Raw genomic sequence first — 21,217 nt, 5'->3', positions numbered from 1 at the left:
AATAAAATCCAAAGGCTGTGATGTTTTGCGCATTTTCGGGTCCCTTGCCTCTCTTCAGCTTCACTACAGCCAACAGTGTGCATGGGAATGAAGGTGTTACAACAAAACCATTTCCCCGGGTGCTGGTAAAACACTGACATGTGAAAATATGTGGTTTAAGCTGGTTAGCTAATGTTAGCTTGCTTACTAGCATATGAATTACTATCTAGCTGACATAGACTCCCGGGGGCTGATCCGGCTGACTTGCCCTCTGAAAATTACTTTGTCAACTGATGTTACAGAGAAACCAATGCCACATCCATGCAGCGTAGCTAAGTTACAGCGAGCTGGCTAACCAATCATGTTCAGTCTCACTGTTTGGGCCGATTCATACACCATGGAGTGCAAGCACGTGAGCACAAGCAGCAGGATGCAGACTGCAGTTCACTTAACTGTGACACTAATGTAATAGAAACAAAAGTTATACTTTGAACCTTTAACTGGGCATAGTTTTAACCAAATCATGCCATAAGACCTATTGATTTATCCCTGATTAAGTTCAGTATAATGGTAGGCTACACTGTTCAACTGAAATTGCGCCAACCCTTTCCATTCTCATCTAACATGGTGTGATGATTTCTTACCTAAATGCATGCTTTTTAAAATTTTATATACGTATATATGTATTTTTTTTTGCTGAAATTTCTGGTTTCTGCAGTGTTTTCATACCATGTGGTTTTATCATGTTTGATTACTTTTTCCCACAGGGATATTCAATCTTATCTGCTCATACGAAAGCAGTAGATCATTGATTACCATGTTGTTTAGGTGACATTTCAGAGGATCCATGCTAGTGATGGAATTACTATTTTAATACCAGCTTTATAAGTGAATATGTTTCTTCTGTATCTTTCAGATGACATCGCAGGTCCCTATCCAGAGCAGTTTGATGATGTAATGGATTTTATTGAGGCTACCATTGGCAGACTACGGAGATCTTCAGAGCCCAGCAGCGGCTCCAAGGGACGGAGAGAGCAGAGACAGAGAGGAGCAGCAAACACAGGAGGCCCAAGAGGCGAGAGAAGAGGACATGGTGACAGGAGGCGTGGTCGGGGGCGAGGGGGAAGTAGAGGCGGTAAAGGAGGGCGGGGCGAGAAGGGTAGGGAGACGATATCGGTGCAGACCAGAGGCTGCTTGCTAAAGGAGATCCACCTCAATGTGACGGACTTGGGGCTGGGCTACCAGACTAAAGAGGAGCTGATCTTCCGGTACTGCAGTGGCCCCTGTGCGGAGGCAGAGACCAACTATGACAAGATCCTCAACAACCTCACACACAACAAGAAGCTGGACAAGGACACTCCTTCTCGCACCTGCTGTCGACCAATCGCTTTTGATGATGACTTATCTTTCTTGGACGACAATGTAGTGTATCACACACTGAAGAAACATTCTGCCAGGAAGTGTGGCTGTGTCTGAGAAAGGGACAGATGTGACCAGAATCAGTGAACTAAGGATCACCTTTACAAGCTGGTGGGATCTCTGTTGGACTGTGGGCGTACAAGGTCAAAGAGGGAGTGTATTGTCTTTAATTTATGTCAGTATTCGTCAACCTTAAAGACGATGGAACAGCCGTTGAAGAAGCAAACTGTACGTTCAACTATGATAGTCCATGCTCGGTCCTTCAGATCCCCCCTGACCAGTATTTGACGGTTCAAACACATGCAGAAATGTTTGAGGCCTGTACCAATCTGCAGGAGAAACGATACTGTTACACTTCCAGAGTTGCTAACTGCTGTCTAAAAAGGTGAGAGTGAAGAAAACTTCTGACTTAGCCGGCTTGTTTTTTTTTTCTGGAGGAATTTAATTTTCCCAGGAACATCAATTTTTCCATAGTTTGCTCCTAAAACTCCAGATTAAAGCGGGGATTCAAGGAGTATATTCAGCTGCAGTCTAAATCACTTTCACTGCAAAGGCTGGATGTTGACATTTACATTCAGATCCAATGACAAATACCACACCAGAGTTCAGCAAAGACTTTTTGGTACGCATCTATATAAAATCATATATATATATATATATATATATATATATGTGTGTGTGTATGTATATATATGTATACATATATACACGTGTGTGTAAAAGGTATATTTATTAAGGTGGGAATTAACTTATTGTTATTTATTTCAATCCATTTCATGAAAGAAATTGTTGTTTTTCTTATTTATTTAAACGCTTTGTTTGTCCTGGATGGTGCCAATTTGGAGCATTTTCTCAAACTAAAAAAAGGTGATCCAGAACTGCTCAACACTCACCCACGCATCCAAATGACGCTTATACGCTTCACTTAGATTCCAGAGTTTCTCAATTCATGACTCAAAAGGATCATCAGTTGCTATCCAGTTAAGGGATTGTAGAAAGAGACACAGATGAGGGGACCAATAGAAGATTTTTGATTGAATTGATCTGTTGTTTTGGAGCCTTTTGAGGGACAGCATGGTCATTTTTTTTCTTCCCACCTCATTTTCCCCGATGTGACCATGCTAAAACAGGGGGTACATCAGATGCTGCTCTCTCAGCAAATAACTTGTTGCTGCTGTTTATTTTGAAGACAATTTTCAAATGAATAACCCAATATAGATTTCACATCACCACTAACACATGAGAGAAGTGGTCACTAAGGATCTGCAGGTGCCTTTGAGGATCCATCCTTTGAGTCACATAGTACAGAAGCTGCTAGAATACCTGCCTATCAGCATACGTTACCCGAAACCACACTCTGGCCTCGCACCAAGTCTGAGCAAAGGCTTTGCAGCGGTTGCTGTCCCAATAGGCTTTAAAGTTCACAAGACTGCTTGTGTTTCTGTCTCGACTCTGACAGACAGGTCTTACTCCTTGAAAGGGGATTTGAAAGTGATCCTCTAACATGAGTCTTAACCAAATATCCCCATGGGCAAAAGGCATATTGGTGAAGGCAGTTTAAGGTAGATCTAGCTACTGTAGTGGCTGTCATCGTGCAACTGATGTAAATATCTTAAGACTAGACGTTTGGACAAAAGAATATGTTCTGGAATTACAGAGGGGATATGGTGGGTAAACTCAACAACACACTTTCTACATGTAATAACTTGTTCAGCAATCAAACTGTACACAAATATACATCCAGGAAAAAAAGAGAGAGGCTCTTTAAAAAACATGTTGCTGTGCCCATTGAGACCCTGCGAGGGGATCGTTTTAAGTGGAACAAAGAGAGCCCTCGGGTAGGTCTTGATGTTAGCACGGATTAGGGACCAAGGTATCCGTGCCCACCCAGCAGCAAGCAAGCCAGCTTTACTTTGTAATCCCCCCTGCACACAGAACAAATCCACTGCATCAAGCTGAATTTAGGCCAAACACTACACACAGGGAAAAAAAAACTCTAGCTTTTATCACAGCATACCTCATCAATTGGATCATCTTCCCCTTTAACAACTGATTTGTGCATAAGCCTTTCCAGATGAGAATGTGCAGTTAGGAGACTTCCCAGAAGCCTCAGAGCACCTCGCTACTCTCCGATACCATACATTAAAGTGTGTAAACTGTGACCACTAGCCCTCTCATCTTCATGACTGTTTGCTCAACTGTTCCTTGGAGATTAGTCCTCTGGTTTCGATTGCAAAGGTAAACTAGCGAAAGGTAAAGATGCAAAGGAATCCTCAGTGTTAATATAAGAAAGAAGGATTGGATGTCATTTTCACTCCTTGACGTGTTAACACATCTGTGAAAAAACCTGTCATGTCGTCTCACTTGTTTTGTGTTACAGAACCAAAGCTCTCTGCAAACTTTATTTTTGTACAATATTCATTTTATAACTTTTTACAGAATTAAACTTGTTTCTATTAAATGAGCGTGTCTCTTGGTATTCTGACATGTGCAAATAATGCCCCGGTGCCAGATGGTGCTAATTGGTCTACGATGTGTTTATACAAGCATCATGTAAAATTGAGGATGAAAATTTGTGTTAAAAGGAGAACTGTGGGGACGGTTTGAGAGATGGCCTCTACAGCGTGGCATGCATTCCTGAACAATAGCCCAGGTTCGTACAGTAAACAAAAGCTAGCCGTAAAGCGGCACTGAGTTGTAAATCAAGGCGCACAAGAATGTTTCCACTGTGCAAAGAAGATCTGTATATGCTGATGAGAAGGTGGCAGCGGTACAAACAGTGAGTCATTAAGCAGGGGCTCAAGGTGTGTAAACAATGTATAGCTGAGGTATGACAAGAGCAAGTCACAAGTCTCACAAGTTTTAAATATTTTGGACCACTACATATTACCCTTAATTTTCTTAATAGAATCTTTTTAAGAGGTGTCTTGTATCAAAAATGTGACTTGTCTCTTCAGTGCCGAGGACTAATAATTAAAGCTGACAAAATTCCAGAGAACTATCGCTCAGCTCTAGGAAGTGTTCCGTCATTCTTCGGCTCATTATTTAAGTTTTACAGCAAACGACTTTAATGTTTTGGTTCAGTTTCTCTTCAGCATCGTTTTTTAGATGTAGGCAGCTGTTTTCAGCTCTAATAACCCACTGCACTTTACCTGCCATGCACAAAAAGTCAGACAAAGTTAGCGTCTATAGATGGTGAACATAATGTAGCGTCTTGCAGAGACAGATAATTCCCTCAGGAATTGGTACAAACCAAAAAAAAGACAGTAAATACTGGACTTATATTTACCACGTGGCCAGAAACACGACTCTAAATTAATGAAAATGTTGTTCCATTACAGCTGGATGTGTAGATAAGCAACTGTTTGCTCAAAAGTTGTTACAGTTTTACTGTCTTTAGTAGGAACCAATGGGCTTGTAGTCCAGCTTACCGGATGTACAGTGCTGGGAAAGCCTGACATGCGGCGAGTCTCTCACACATCAGGCCGCTTCTGCTACCTATTTTGCTGCATCCAGGGCTTAGCACCGCTCAAGACAATTGTGATTGGTTTAAAGAAATTTGAATACAATTTTCCCTATCCCAGAAATGTTAACTCGTGCAGTCTGACCATACTTAGCACTGAGACAGCGCTGTGGAAATAGGTCTGGCTGTGCAATACCAATGGGCTTGTGACTAAGTACCACAGACCACAGACGGTTTGTCTTTCAATACTCATGAGTCATGTATTTGTTGCCAATTAGGAAAATATAAATTATTGTCAGTGTTATTCTTTAGTCCACAAATCTGGTTTCCACTTGTTTATTCCTGTCAAGTTAAGTGTGATTTTATCCTCCATATCCAGTGCCAACAGTAATTGGTGGTTTCTTGTGGTCACAAAAAGAAAGTTTTCTTTGGGACTATTTCTTGAGTTGAAAGATGTTAAAATGAAAATGAATCATAAAAAGGACTGTGGAATACTCTGAATAATTAGGACTCTGTATCCGGGGTTGATTGTTTTTCAAACTTTTGAATGCTTTGAGCGGCACACAAACTAGCATTCACCTCCTCTGTACTTAGCATAGATAGATACCACTGTAGATATTGTAAGTAAGAACATATTTCTTTATTATTTGGATGAGCTGACCCTTTTGACAGGTCTGCATCTTAAAATGCCTCCACCTGGAGGCTACGGTTTCAGCTCCACACACAGGCTCTCTTTTCCATGTGCCAAGTGGTTCATAAAACAGCAGTCACTCCTCACCTCCTGCTGGCTGAGAACTCTTCTTCTCAAGAAGAACTTGACGTCAGCCTCTCCCCCATGAAGCCTCTCCTCTCAGCTCTCCACTTTAGACACTCTTAAAAACATCACTCATTGTTTTAGTTCTTCAATATTTCTTGTCTTGGTATTTTACCGTCTCCTTCATTTTATGGCCACAGGAAGTTTTCCAGGACACTAAAAAATTCAATTGTCTGCTTGTAACTCTAGTTGGCTAGGAATTTAACACTGCTCTACAGTTTCACCCATTGTATGTCACTGAGTAGAAACACTAGCTAAATGACGGGTATATGGAGTGTAAATAATTCTGTGTTTTTGGTAGCATCAGATATCAGTGTACATGGGGAATCAGAGTGAAAAACAGCAACTTTAAGTAAAAACTCATCAACATGCTGCAAAAAAATACATTTTATACAGTGGAATGAAACGTGACTCAAATTTCTCTTGTTACAAGCATGAAAAACACATCTAGTTTGTTGTTGTAGGCAGAGGTTGCATTCCAGAGAGATGTTTAAAGAACACAAACATGTGTTTGATTAGATCTGTATGTTGTGGTTTTCTCTGTCAGTTGAAATATTTTTAGACACTTTACAGGTCATTGGAAGAGAAAAACAAAGAAATGGCTCCATTATGTTAACCTTGCCGGATACTTGAGATGATATCACGGGAGAATTGCGGGATCACAAGATCATACAAAAAATCCATCTGTTCAGGCTTCAAGTAATGCGTTTGTGTCCAAGCCACCAGGGCTCGGACCAATCAGCGTCCTGTACGGAGCTACTGGCAGCTACAGGAAAAGTTAGCAAGCAGACCACATCAGATGGGATTTCTCATTTATTCATCAATATTAGAAATTGCACTACTTGCATTAAAGTTAACCAATTGAATATTCAAAAAGAAGCCTAAAAATGGATAGTTAGATTAGCTGGAATAAGCAAATCTATCACTTAATTTCAATTCAGGTAAAATATATCACTATTTGACAAGAGAATATCAATGGCTTTATATAATTGTTGAGGTGAAATACAGTATGTAGGAAAAAAAAAATCAAAATTATCAGATGTCTGATAGAAGTTTTGTATATCAGACCCAATAAAACTGCACAGTCGTAAACAGTGTAAATCCTTATAAAAAGACAATAGAATTGTCCACGCGTTTGTTTATGCCTATGCAATTTACGTTCTAGAAACTAGTACACTGTTCTTCCTTGTTGATGAACACAACCAGACCAAAAATCTGGAGACAATTTATGAGGCATTAGCAAACTCTGGAGATGTGGGGGGAGAAGACAATAGAAATGATGAAAATGGAGTCGATATAATCAAAACAGACATAAAAAGGCCTTGTTCTTCCGAGGTTGATGAATTGCAACTGTATAAAATTATATTATGCCTGCACATTTATGTGTTACCCTTTAACACAGAAGCACACACATAAATACATATATGCAAAAGTTGTGAGGGAGGACAGACACTGTACAATTTAGTTACTTAATTGATGCTCATATGCACGGTTTCCGACAGTAACTCAGTGTTTTGGGATTGAGCCTGAGACCTTTATGGTTACAGTGATATACATACAAACACAAGCCCACCCAGTCTGCTATCATATATAAAATGAGCTGCTGTTGAGGCACCTCAGATCTTGCGTTTCTTCCACTGTGGTTCCTTGTCAGCTTCCTCATCCTCCTCCGATTCCTCTGCAAACACAGGCTCTGGCTGGGTCCTAAAGGGAAACAAAAACGGGGCAATGATTCAAGATTTTTCAGACAACTTCAGAGCAAAGCAATAAACTGCTAATTAAAACTTAAAAGCCAGATGAGACGTGTCAGGGAAGGCACAAATGCTTAAAGACATTTTAGTGCTTTGGGCAAATGATTTCTTCTATACTAGAGTTAAAATTCCCATATTGTAAAGTGAGATTTTCATGTGTTTTCTGTTTATAAAGCAGATCGAGGTGCTTTATAAAGACTGTGAAAGTATTAAAACACTAAATCCACGGACCCTATAAATAAACTGGGCCTTTAAATGTGCCGCCAGGACTTCTGTATGGGTGTGATGTCACAACTATACAGTTACAGTCATTCCCCGGCTGCAATGACGGTGCAGAGATGCACTCATGCATGCACCCGCAGTCACACAAACCATGCACATTCATTCATGTGTTTTTTGAACATTAAAGCATTTAAACATGTTCTAGAAGAAACCCAAAATTCAAGTATGAACCTGAAAATGAGCATAATATGGGACCTTTGAGGACATTCAGGCTGCAGATGTGATAGTAACAGGGTGCAGAAGACCGTGGGGACCAAATCTAGACCTGTCTTTACAGGGCCGCTCTTCCCAGCCAAACAAAAAGTGCTGTAATAGTGACGATTATCCTACAGCTTGAGAGAGCTCTGCATTTAGGCTAATGTGGTGTACTTTATTAGATTCATCTACTATAATGTATATATATTTTATATTCAACTAGAGATCGTTTCCTTGCAGTACGTGACACAGTCTGTTTGATTTGGCTCACAGCTTTGTTCCGGGTTTACATAGCTGTCTGAGTCCGATAGTGATCTAAAGTCTTCCATTACTCTCCTTTCTGCAGTGTGAAGTGTGTACCTGTAAAACTGTAGAGCTCTTTAAACATTTATGTGTCACACCGGTAGGAAGAAACCCAAGTCCCATCACAATGGCATAAGCAACACTCCCAAGACTCATCTTACACTGTCTTTTAATGAGAGCAAACCCAGAGTTGAGAGAGGATGAATGAGTGAGGAAAAGACAAAAAGGTGGACAGGGAGTGTTTAAATTATTCATATTTTCTAGAATTTTAAGATATGACGGGTTACTTACTGTGTGTATGCTGGGGCAACCCAGTAAGGGTTATCTGAAGCATCCTTGGCGTGACGTAGGATGGCCTGTCGTGGGTTACTGTCATCGGTTTTATCTAAAGCGATGTTCTTCACAATGAATGAAGACAGAGTGCCACCATGAGCTGCAACTCTTCCTCCACGACCTGTCAGGACACATGATTACTAGATTAGATTGATTTATCTAAAACAATAAATAAAAAAAAAACATATCTTAAAAACGCATCTCTTTAATGTTTGATGACAGCCATACCCAAATCAGTGACGAGCCAGACTTCTACCAGACTGATCTGGCAGTCGGCTATTGGCTAGTCTTCAGTGCAAGATGATGATGTCACAATCTTTTATCCACTATACTCTGTACATCTGCGTGCGTGTCTTTGGTGCCAGGTGATTTCACTATTTATAGTTACAGTTTGTATGCTGCACCAGTTAGCTAACCCAGTAGTACCTTAGTAATGTTTTATTGTATTTAATTACAAAAGTACATTGTACCTCTATTATATTCTTTATAAAAATGTTACCATTACTCCTTGATCATAGTGTGATGTGCACAAAGATTATGCTATGTTTGAATCAGTACTTTTTTGTTTTGGTATTGGCATATTATTGCCTTATAAGTTTTTTATTACTTTAGGTAGAATTCTGTTGTGTACACTTATTGTGTTCTTGCAGATGGTGGTGCCTAAAAGCTCCACTGATCTTTGCGGTAGTCTTTGCGGAGTACTTCTGTGCTGTTGGCCGTATATGACTGCACTTCATGGAGCTTTTGGGAGAAAAACTTGTTGCTTTGCAGAGAGGACATTGTTATGATTGTCCTATAAGATCAAGACGTGTGCACACACATACATTCTCATTTTTAAACACAGATTTTCCTGCGAGAGTTGGGCAGTGAGGTTGTTTGGGGGATTGAGAGGCACCTCTTACCCTTGATGTAAGCATCCAGCCAACCACCAAACATTATCCCCCCACTTATGCAAAGTCATGTCACACACAGGATAAACAATACAAAGACAGCCTGTCATCTAAAAACCACTGGCCTGCTATCAAGTAGTTAACCTTTTTTTTTTTTCATTTTCATTTGCAGACTATTCAATTTACTTTTATGTCTTTCTTTCAGCCTGTGATTCTACATGTTGTCACTCATAGACAAAACAAATCGGATTCATTGTCATTAGCTGAGCAGTTTTTTGTTTGTTTTTTTACTTATAAAGGATTCATTGTATAAGTGAAGTTTTTTTTTTTTCACTACAGACCTTATTACAATTAAGTAAAATAAAGAAGCACTGATATATACTGAATATATCATATCCGTCAATAACAACTTCCTTTGAATGCTAAACATTAAATCTGGCTTAGTGGGCTAACGTGGCTTTTTTTAGGAAGTTCTGTTGGGCAAAATGTGTATGGCCTGCTGTTTAATATTTTGCTACGTTTTGTATGTTACCTGTCTAAAAAAATGTTTTAAAAAAAATACATTTCTTTTTAAATCTGAGAAAAGAAAATATGCTATTAAATTGCTATAAGTACATAGTACTGAATGAATAGGTGAGTAAAAGTGACTGCAATAATGACCCAACTCGAAAACAATGAAGCATGAAATGCTTATTGGAACTAAGATCAAACTGTATCCATGATTGTGCATAGTTGTGGTATTTACTAAAGTGGGTACAACGAGGTTGACCAGGGTTTCCAGAGAAAGTTCACAACGCATCATTTTGTTCCAGCAGCTAAAAAATATGAGGCAACAATGAATATTTGAGAGCCCAAGTGGGAGCAGTTCTGTCATAGCTCGACTTCAGCTGGATTGCATAATACTGAACACATCATCAACTGTGCATTTGTACATCTGCCTCAAACAGAGTCATGTGTAATAACACACTTTAAAAACAACAGTAGAACTGTAGCCATACCTCATTACTATAATCATATTCAAATGGCAGTTAGTGTGTTTTTGTTTTTGCTCATTAGTTTGTTTTGTCTTGTCTCCTAGGGACACTCACTGTACACACGCTATAGCATGCCTTTCTTGTTACTCTTTTTTTTTTTTTTTACTATTTTCTTGTTACTTTTTTGTCTGTGAAGTTAATGTTTTACACTAATAAAAGCAAATTAAAAAAAAAACCCTTTACCTGGTCCGGACACAGGAGGCTCAGGTTTATGGGATTTCTTTGGGTCAAGTCGGTCCTTCTCAAGCTGTTTTCGTGTACTCCGCTGCCGGGCCTCTCTGAACATGGGTAAGGCATGAGCTGGAGACACACATGGTAAACAAGGATCATCAAGTCGCTTAGGTAACTGCAAGATCATATAACACAGCCGCACAATAAGCAGACAGGGCACCTGGCGATATGTTCCATGTTCACAGCTCATGTATAGTGCTGCATCGCTAAATGAAGACAGAATGAGAAGCTGAGCTTTGGCAGGGTTCTCTATACAGAAAGTGCAGAAACTACTACTACACCTTGCAGAAGATGCGTAGCATTTACACAAAAATACACACACCTGTTGACCTTTCTGCCATAGTGAACACCAACATATTCATTATATCCCCCATGTTTAGATTCAGACAATCACTCTGCCACTCTTCACACTTTTGTGAACACTGTCACAATAAAGGCCGCCAGCACTTAAATCCATGAGTGTGTGAGTGAATGTGTGCGACAAGGAGAGACTCTGCGTGTATGTGTGAGTGAGCATTTGTGTAAAGTGAGTGTATGCTCTGCTCTTATCCTCAGGGGTTACAAAGAGACACTTTAGTAAAGGGCTAGATAAAGTGATTTTCCATTCAGGAGTCCTGTCGCTGTTCAGTGTTAATTCTTCTCCTCTACGCTACATTAAGCAAAAAGGTTACTGTTAACAGATTCCCTCGCTTTTCTCAATGGGCCATCACATGCTTCCCGTCCCCTCTAATTTTCCAGTGCCAGGGCATCAAGTGCGTCACTCGCTGCTTGTGGCAGTCAAATGCCTGCCTATTTTACACCCTGTTGGCATGGCAATGTAATCACATGATGCATCTGAAGAGGCTGCTGTAGCCCAAACAATAAATGGCGTCTGAATTGGGTCTTAGCAGCCAATCAGGGGCGGCGTGTCGGCAGCTGTTCTATTCGTGCAGGTTCATGACTTCAGTCTGGGGGCAAGCACGCACAAAAGAGATGACAGCCTCGTGTGTGATATGAAAGCATGACAGGTAGGACAGTAGTGTGTGAGTGTGTGCGGTGTGTGCGGTGTGTGTACGGTGTGTGTACGGTGTGTGTACGGTGTGTGCAGTGTGGACCAGCAGGAGATCACGCAAGCAGGGGTGGGAGAGGCGGCCGTTTCTAGCGTGATCCGGCGTGACTGCAGACCACATGGCCGCCGCGTGGCACAGTGCCCTGCGGCTGTCGGCCCACTCATATACACCCTGCTCCATCAGCTAATGGGCCTGTGAAGGCCCTGAACACTCTCATTCCTCGCAAATAGCCCGTTATGAGAGTGTGTTTGAACGTTTGTGCGAGAGGTAGCATGTAAACAAGGGTTGGTATTTTTGTTCTTAACATCTAAAGAAAAAGGAGGAATTGCTTAGAATATCGTCCACTTGTCACCTGTCTTTTGGTGATGTTTTTCTCTTGTTTAACACACGCAATGCTTTTTGTGAAGAGCCAATGGGTTTGTGGCTCAAGGTGGACTGCTGCAGGGCTTTGAGAAAGGCACTTTAAGTGCATCAGTAATTGTTTTCTGATTAAAAGGTTTGGCAAGGCTAATGGCAGGGAATTAAGTTTATTAAGTAGCAAATGTTACTACTCTTAGGTATGGATGAAACAGATTGTCAGAGTGTTTGAACAGAAGAACTTACGTGTAATGATGTAATCTTGTGTTAGCGTCTCTGCTTGTCTCTCTTTCCGCTGGCTCTTCACTACACACAGCTTAGCCCCTCTGGAAAAGAGCCAGTTGGTTAAAAATGAGACTATCTGAACATATCATATGGAAAACAGGAGATCAAAGGTAAGAGGACACTTAAACCAACAATGAATGCCACAGCCTATGTTAAAATACACAAAAGAGCTATTGGCAATAGTGTACCGATATATATATTAGGAACAACAATAAATTATTCAGTAATGGTATTTGGTTGGACTAACACAGAGACAGATAAACAACTGCACGCTTATTTTTACACTGTTTACGCTGTGTTGATTACACTGAACACATATGTTTTACATTGCAACCGTATGGCTCTCTTACATGTGTTTTTAATTGTTTTGGTCAACAACAAAAAAATATTATATGTCATGGCTCCAAGTTATTTTAGGCTCTGGCTACACAGACAATAACTGTTAGGATGAATTTGTTCTTAGTTTTAGACTCTTCAGGGGAATTGTTGTAAATAGAAAGAAGTTTAAAAATAACACCAGCCTTATTTCTAAAGGTCTAACCTGAACGTACCTGTGGCTTTTAACAGGGTCATAGTAGACCTTGGCCAGTCCATTCCCAGTTCCCACCATTATCTGGTTAAGTTTTGGGTGCCACAGGCAGCGGACAACGCTCTGGAATACACAGAAAGAAACAACAAGAAGATACAGTTGAGTGTTTTTTTGTACAGTAACTGAAGGTGGTACATGTGAGGAAAACAGGTCGTGCTTCAAGACAGCTGCAGCCCACAGCAGGTTGTGAACTTCTTTCTCTACCGTGGTTCAGATTTACAAGAATGTTTCTGCTTCTCTGCGAACAAAAGATAACCACCATATTTTATTGTCTCAAGTATTGTGAGTCTCAGTCCAAGTGTGCTCTGCTGTTCTAGTTGACTATATTTGGGTGTTGGGATGAGGGCTGGATCCCTCAGTCTGTGTGTGACAGATGGCCCAGTGCCAATAGGCAAATGTGACCACATTTATCCAGAGGTGTGTGCAAGAGATAGAGAGTGAGCAAAGTACACACACACACACACACACACACACACACACACACACACACACACACACACACACACACACACACACACACACACACACACACACACACACACACACACACACACACACACACACACACACACACACACACACACACACACACACACACACACACACACACACACACACACACACACACACACACACACACACACGCTAGACTCCCTGCAGTAGTGTCTCTTTTCCTCATACATATTATCAGAGTATCACAATCTATTGTGACAACTTGTCACAGCATGTCACTGTTGACGTTTATATACTGTATATACACACATATATTTGTCCTGTAGTTGCACAGCATTTTTGAGACCGAGTGAGTGTTTGTCTTTATGTTGGCTGGAGTAGGCAATCTGGGGGGGTGGGGGGTCTAGGACAGGGGCATAGGGTGGGGGGTGGGTAGGACTACGACATCCAGATTCTGTGACGGTGAAAGCTGCTTAGCGCCCAGCTGTTCAGCTTCCCACCAGGATACAGGATACAGACGTGTACAAGAGAAATACTCGTGCACTCAAACAAGCATGGCTTTCTGATTATTTTACTTCCATATTACAACGAAAACTATAAAATACAACAAAGCGATTATTAACAAGAAAATTAGATACGACCATTATTCTATATAAGATTACATTTTGTCATCATGTGAATTAACCATGCATATCTACACAATCGGGCCAAATGCTCCGTAGTGTGTAGCTTATTGGACAGATGAGGGTTAATCTGCTCAACCGGATCATGAGCTGGCTGTAACTGATAGAGAGCTCTGGAAAATGCTTTAAACAGGATGTGCTTAACTTGAGCCTCATATATTCCATTAATACATTGGTGGATAGATGATAACATGTATAATACTAACAATAAATGACTTAATAAGCACCAACGTAAATCTTTTTTCCTTGTGTTATGTTAGCATAATAACGTTAAAAAAAATTATTCTGAACTGTGAAAATCCGCTGTATTTGTGAGGGAGATACTGTTTCCACTCAACTTATAAAAAACATTTTTCAACATGTATGTGTCAATTAAAGTCTACCCACTGTGGATGTGCTTCAGTGTAAATGTGTGGGTTATAAATTGCCCCGTCAGGGTTGCTAAAGCAACATGGACGGTCCCTACAAGCGAGGGAAGGCAGAGACGACAGTTAGGAATTTTGTTACACTCTGCAGGTACTGTAAAGCCCGAGGAATTCACCCAATACACTGTACAGCCACACAACATAGCATGACCCAAATCTGGCATAATAACTAAAACACCTCAGCCAGGTAACTACAGACGTTCCAAGTTCAGAAAACAACTTCTTCAGACCCAAACAAATCATTCTGTCAGCAGTGAAACAAGACAAACAGAGAGAGCGGCGCAGCCTAAAACAGAGCAGTTGAGAGGGGCCCACCCCAGCTGGATACGCTGAGAAACCCAGAGCCAAGCACAGCTCAGTCCAGTCCAACAGTAAAACTGCTTTCCAGATATTCAAAGCAGCATGTTTATACTCTAGGAACCCCTGTTTACGCTTCACGTCCACAAAATTACATCACATTACGAAGGAGGAAACTTTAGTCAGTCAGTTCAGTAGCAGCCCCCTATGTCCCTTCAGATTAAAATACCAAAGGCTGATTAGAGATAAATAAGACAACAGTGACTCTCCCAATATGAACGCTGATTATGAAATAAAGTTATGCAGCACTAATGGGACACAAAAGTCACAGCTGTGTTCCCGGTTTAGCCACTGGTGAGTGGATCCAAATGTGTAATGCTTCTGACTGACTTGGCTGTACAGGCCAACTGAATTCAGTAGGAGAAAGGAGAACTCTCAACTTCGCACTGCAGCTACACGCTGAGTGGGCACATGTCAAAGAAGTCTCTTATTAGTATGAACTCACTGCATTACTGTAATAACTGCCTTTTACATCATGCAACATTTCCTTTGGTAAGATGCATGAGAAAGAACAGTTAGTCTTCCTTCTACCTTTCAAGCTTGGCTGCTCTTACTGAGGATGAAAGACCGAGCATTCATATCAAAGGCCTCCCTGAAAAGAATGGCGTAAGCTCATTGTTTAAGAGTCATCAATCATGAGATGGTAGGTGTAGCATTGGGCAAACAGCAACTAGTAAAGGTTACCCCTAAATAGTTCTCCATCAACAAAAAATCCATTCATCGCAGAGAAACATCATAAAATACAATCAATTATTCTTAAGCTGCACTCCTGAAATGCAGGAATCTGTTTGTCTTTTAGACTTTTCAGCATGTTTCAACTAATTATTCTGATAATGTAGAATCTTACAACTGGAAGTTAAACTGAATAGCAGACTTCAAACTGTACCAAGTCAATCATATGAGGGATCCTATGATGCTACGTTTTCCTTTCTGAATACAGATTCCTATAAAGATACTAAGGATTTAGATTGATTTACTGATCTGAAGTCAGTGTCATGCCTTTTTTCCCGTTTTTTAATCTGGATACTGGATCACTGGATAGATCTGATTGTGATTATTCTTTTATGAGGCTGATACCCAATCCACTTAATAAGATCACTATCAGCACTGATGGCAATTGGGTGGATCAAATTGGTCCTGTCTAACTTTTTAGGTAACTTATCCCATTATCCCATACCAATAGTGGAGCGATGATAGCAAAGGTCCTTGTCAGATTTACAAACAGAAAATATTTGATATATTGTTGATATTTGTACATTATTGTGTATTAATTGCTAAAAATCTGTCAGTTAGGGGTGTTCCTGAATAGTCGTCGATTCGGGGTCACCCCTACTGTCAATATACATATTTTTTCAGTACTGCTTTTGCTGTATAGGTTTCTGATCTTTCGTGCCAATAAAGCTTACTGGAATTCAAATTACTGTAATTGAGCAGGTGATCACAAAATACTGGATGCTACACAGATGTAAGCTGAAATGTGAATACTTAAAGCACAGAGATGAATACACATTTACAGGAAATTCATGAGGGCTGCAGATTTAAGTTCCATTTGAAATCCAGCCAAAAGCATTTGCTGTGCTTTTATAGTCAGCATGGTCTCACCTGCTTTCTGCCCCTTTTGATGGACTAAGATAAGCTTAAGAATGTCTGAAGTATTTACCAAATGGGCCTAAAACAGCCTCCACTCCCAAGCGTACCCAGAATCCAGGTCTGGGGTTATGTAGACTGTTTAGTTAGAAATGATTGGTGGCCCTTCCTTTCACTCGCCTGCCTGGTACGCCACTTTATAAAGACTGCACTTAAATTCTTGGGCCATCCGAGAAGCAGACGGCTGATGTAAACACAGTAAATAGTGCATTCATCAGGTTCACTGAGTGCATGTCAACCAGAAATACCTGATCTGCAGCAAAACTAAATTTCACTGCATCGAAATTATATTTTATAAAAGGTGGTAAAGCTACCGATACCATTTGGCGTGGGCGATATAGTTACACTGATAGTTAGGAATGATGGTCAGTAGCTTAAAAGGAAGGGCTGAATCAGAGGATAAAACTATCGAATGTGAACATGCAGCCAAATACCATGAAAGTCATCAATCCAAAAATCAAAATTGTTTAGACTAGGCAATCCCTAGGTTAACCCTAACCATCCCCATAAAACCATAAACCTTATCTCTGTACACACTTCTTTTAACCTGTATTAATTAACATTTGTTCAGTGAATGTCAAAATGCCAAAAATAAAAGAATATTGATGCAATTTTGCTAATTAAAGTAATTGATCTCATTTAGCAATTACCATAAAGTGCACAGAGTAAGATTCTCTAACACTGCATGTATTTTCCCTGAGCCCCTGGCCTGTGCCATCCATGTGGCCACCCAACATGTTGACACACAAATGGAAGCTTTTATGTAAAAATGAAAGCAATTAGATGTTATACGACAGCAAAAAAAAACTACTCAACTATGTGAATGGCTTAAAAGGATATTTTCAAAGCCTGCATTGGCTGTATTTCCTTTTGGAGGAACAAAGCGTTATTAAAGTATTTAAATCATTACCATATACATTTTAAAAGGTTACAATTAACACAAATAAAACCACTGCCAAGACAATTGGCAGCCTGTCTCTAGACTGCATTGTTTTAAATGGCAACGGGTGGAATTTGGTTGAAAATCTGCTGGATTTCTGTGCAGCATAAAAGGGTGAGGACAGACAGGAAGAGGTTTTGCCGTCCTTCCAGTTTCTCACAATGGAGGCCAATGGAAAAATCACTTCCAAATGTTTAGCCTCTTCGGTAAAGTGAAAGAGAAAACAAATGTACATGCCACCTACCGGCTTTGAGTGACACCATTAATACTGAACACTACAGTAAACAATTTGGCTGTGAGGTTTTATGGAATACCATCCTCTAACATTATCGGAGCTCTACCTATCTAGAGAGGAAAGGACAACTATGCAACAGGGTGTCTAGAGAATGTGGTCTTAATTTAAATAAAAAACTTGCACGGACAATAGTGTATTATTGCTGTGACATAGAGATCATCAAAGTAAAAGCAGAACTCTGTGGAAAAAATGAAATTATTCAACTTAAGTTCGAAACTCACATAAATGGCTCAACCAAAACATAGACAGCCCCTCAGTAAGTGCAACTGTGCCACGGGTGTGCACTTAGTGTCGATGCTGTGCCAAGGTTTGCGAGCTAACAGCAGCTGGCTGACAAGACGGGGATGCATCTGCTTTTGCCTCTTTCCCCCTCTCAAACACGTTCACTCAATGGCCCATGTGAAAGTGTCATGCCTTAGCTACGGAGACCATGTTTGAAGCCATTATCCTCTGTCAGACCTCACTGTTATGACTACAGATACACAGTGCTAAATCTGTTGAAAAGTAGAGATGGAGGAGGAGCAGGAAACAACAAGAAAAAGTATTTCTACTGAAGAGATCACCTCTGCCCTTTATTTCAGCACCTATGGCTGGTTGCCCTCACCAAATGGGTTTCTGAGAAAGCAGGATTAGTATAAAGCACATAGTATGCTAACGTGTTTGACAGTGTAGTGAATTGAAATGGAACATGCAACATTGTGTCCGTAGATAATCTAATTCAAATGTAACTCAAAGCAATATAATACAAATGTCAATAGCTGTCCTGCCAAAGGTTTGTGGGAATGACTGGCGGTAAAGAAAGGTAACATTACTCTGCTTTATCCTAGGTTTTCTTTATTCCCCCTATTTTTTTTTAAACTTTCCTTCTCCTTTGCCTTCACTCCCCTCTATTACTCAGTGTCAGCTTCCTCTGTACTTTCCCCCCAAACACAGCCACCATCAATCGTTCAACCATGATGAAGAAGGAGAAAATACATATTATGTTGCTGAGATACAACTTCAGACATGCAGTGATTTAAAAGGAAAATGTCTAGTCACTGCCAGAGGATTAGGCCACTTGATATTTGATTTACCAATTTTTCTTTGATTTGAACTGGAATGACACTTTAGCAGATTTTTGTAGAGTTGGGTTTTTCTAAAATATTACTGCATCATTAATATATTTAACAGAAGCTGCTGTCTGCACAATTGTGGAGCCGTGTACACTACTACTACTACTACAACAACAGCTTCCAATCTGTTGGAATAACTGTGTTGGGTAAATTGGAAGTTAAATAAATCTCCATATCAGGCCAGCCAATTTCCGCTGTCATAACGAGTCCTTGAGACATCTGTTGTTGTGTTTTCACAGAACTGTAAACAAATAAAAACATTTTAAGGCTGCAGTTTTGTTTGAGCACGGAATACTTCCGTGAAGAGGAACAACATACACATTGGTTTCATTATGTTTCCATCATGTGTCATTGTGGATTCATTATGTTTCTTTTCCACTGCGCATTATTTTGGGGAATTTTGGTTTGTAACCAACATATCATATCAACCAGTTGAAAAGCATGCAATGAAAGAAGTTGTGGTTATGGAGAATGAGGCAGGACTTACTGCATTGGTGACTTCTATTTCATAGACCTTCTGAAAGGAAGCTCGGTCAAAGAAAACCAACTTCCCATTCCCCTCGTCTTTCTTCACAGAAGTCCCAGTTACAAGAAGCTTGTCATCAGGGCTAAAACAGCAGTCAGTCCTAATAGAGAAAGGTACCCACATACAATACCATCAGTTCATAACCCGTACATTATTTACAGTAATCAAGCACATTGTTATTAAGAAGACAGTTAAAAAATCTCACATTGTGAAGTAGTTGGTCAGTCCAGTAGCTACGTTCACAGGCTTCTTGAAGTTACGTATATCCCACATTTTCAGAGTGTCATCACCTAGAAAATACATGGAGACAACAGGTAAACTGTAAATTGTTGTATATCTTTTACAGGATGTTACAGTGGAACTGTCTTAGAAGATATTTTCTTTGCCTTTTCACGACCATACAACAAGGCTTTAGTTACTTTTCATTTACATTACAGAAATACGTACACAGTACTGGCACATAGTTACTCCCGTTTGTCTTTGTGTTAGAAACATCCTGACCTTTTAACCATCACCTTGGATGTTGGAAGTATTGGACCTAAAAACTGGAGACTGAGCGTGACTGCTGATGAGTGCAACCTCAATGTGTGTTTCACACTGCTGGCTGTGGGGTTTTGAAAGATACTGTTAGATTAAGGTATTTTTCGTACCTCCACGAGAAGCAAGAGTCATGCCATCATAGGAAAAGGCGATGCAGGAGGTGTCTGATCCTGGAATGTGAGCTTGTCGACAGTGAAACTTTGTATGGACCTAAGTAGAAAAAGAGAATATAATTCATTAGTATAGTTCATGGTTTATGAAGAGACTGACCTGAATGTGTCAAAAAAAGGTTGGGCTAAATGCTATTATATTATTCCAGGGCATGTGCGAAAGTGAATGTTGTGACAGCAGAAACTAACTTTGTGTTTAATAATAATTATGCACAAGTGACAAAATATACAGAAGTTAATTTATTTATATACTGTTTATATGAATCGCAAAGAAGTCTCAGAATGCATTAAAGAGACAGAGAAAACCTAGACGCTATGTAATTGATCACTAATTACAGAACAACATGAATAAATAGTGCTCTCCAGGCTCTTTCTGCCTTTACCATCCATGCTGCCTTGGTCACTACTGCTCATTAAAATTAAAGAGTTCTTGTAATCTCCTGACGTACAACAGTATGAAACTACCATTGCTTTGCGTCAAAAGTAGTCATTTCAGTTGCACACTGCAGTAACAAAAAGACCTTTTCATTCGTGTGTTTTCAAAACAACACACGGTTTCCATTTCCTCCATGAATACCATACTATATATTTAACTATGAAGCTCGCTGCAACTTGTGAAACACCAGCATCTTTACACACTGTACCCACCACACTCTTTAGCAAGACTACAGACCACAGAGATTTACATTGGCAAGCTTTGGTTCCTGCCTGACAGATTTTGATTATTCCTTTGCGCCCACCTGAAATAGTATTATAATTTTGTAAAGTTTACCAGCAAATAATGCACCTCAGACAACCTTTCACTGCAGCCCTAAGCAAACATTGTCATTTCATTTCACATCATGGACAAGGAATCACACACTGTCTCCTCCACCTAAAACAGTTAAAGGGCAACTCAACCATTTTTACATATTGTTGCTGTCTGGCAAAAACTTCATATGCCCATATTTTGCCATCTTTCTTTGTCTTCATAAATCAGTGCTATTGGTAACTCTTTAGATCTATGTGTGGGTTTTATAAAGTTTTAACCAATAAAAAGAATAAAAAGAGCTTGTGACTAAATCTTATTTTCTTATTATCTTACTTAAAAAAAAT

At 40.0% G+C, this 21,217-nt stretch overlaps 2 protein-coding genes across 2 annotated transcripts in view; one reads left to right on the top strand and one right to left on the bottom strand.

Annotated features, from left to right (window-relative positions):
- Nucleotides 1–1,989, top strand: part of gdnfa (glial cell derived neurotrophic factor a) — a gene marked incomplete at its 5' end in the record, with an annotated part of 42,264 nt that extends 40,275 nt beyond the window's left edge. The window contains 1 exon segment of the mRNA XM_083929359.1: nucleotides 896–1,989. Within this exon segment, the coding sequence (XP_083785485.1) occupies nucleotides 896–1,455 (560 nt within the window). The 3' untranslated portion in view covers nucleotides 1,456–1,989.
- Nucleotides 1,990–6,141: 4,152 nt separating this feature from the next.
- wdr70 (WD repeat domain 70) overlaps nucleotides 6,142–21,217 on the bottom strand; it is a 36,820-nt gene continuing 21,744 nt past the window's right edge. Inside the window, exons 11-18 of the mRNA XM_083929356.1 lie at nucleotides 20,063–20,162; nucleotides 19,618–19,702; nucleotides 19,374–19,512; nucleotides 12,937–13,037; nucleotides 12,347–12,426; nucleotides 10,647–10,763; nucleotides 8,498–8,660; nucleotides 6,142–7,379 (exon numbers count right to left, since the gene is read on the bottom strand). Of these exons, the coding sequence (XP_083785482.1) occupies nucleotides 7,292–7,379; nucleotides 8,498–8,660; nucleotides 10,647–10,763; nucleotides 12,347–12,426; nucleotides 12,937–13,037; nucleotides 19,374–19,512; nucleotides 19,618–19,702; nucleotides 20,063–20,162 (873 nt within the window). The 3' untranslated portion in view covers nucleotides 6,142–7,291. The remainder of the gene's footprint in view (nucleotides 7,380–8,497; nucleotides 8,661–10,646; nucleotides 10,764–12,346; nucleotides 12,427–12,936; nucleotides 13,038–19,373; nucleotides 19,513–19,617; nucleotides 19,703–20,062; nucleotides 20,163–21,217) is intronic.

Source organism: Echiichthys vipera (assembly GCF_963691815.1).
Source record: "Echiichthys vipera genome assembly, chromosome: 16".
Lineage (NCBI taxonomy): Eukaryota > Metazoa > Chordata > Actinopteri > Perciformes > Trachinidae > Echiichthys > Echiichthys vipera.
The sequence above is the reverse complement of the archived record's forward strand: the minus strand, read 5'-3'. Positions and strand labels throughout refer to the sequence as shown.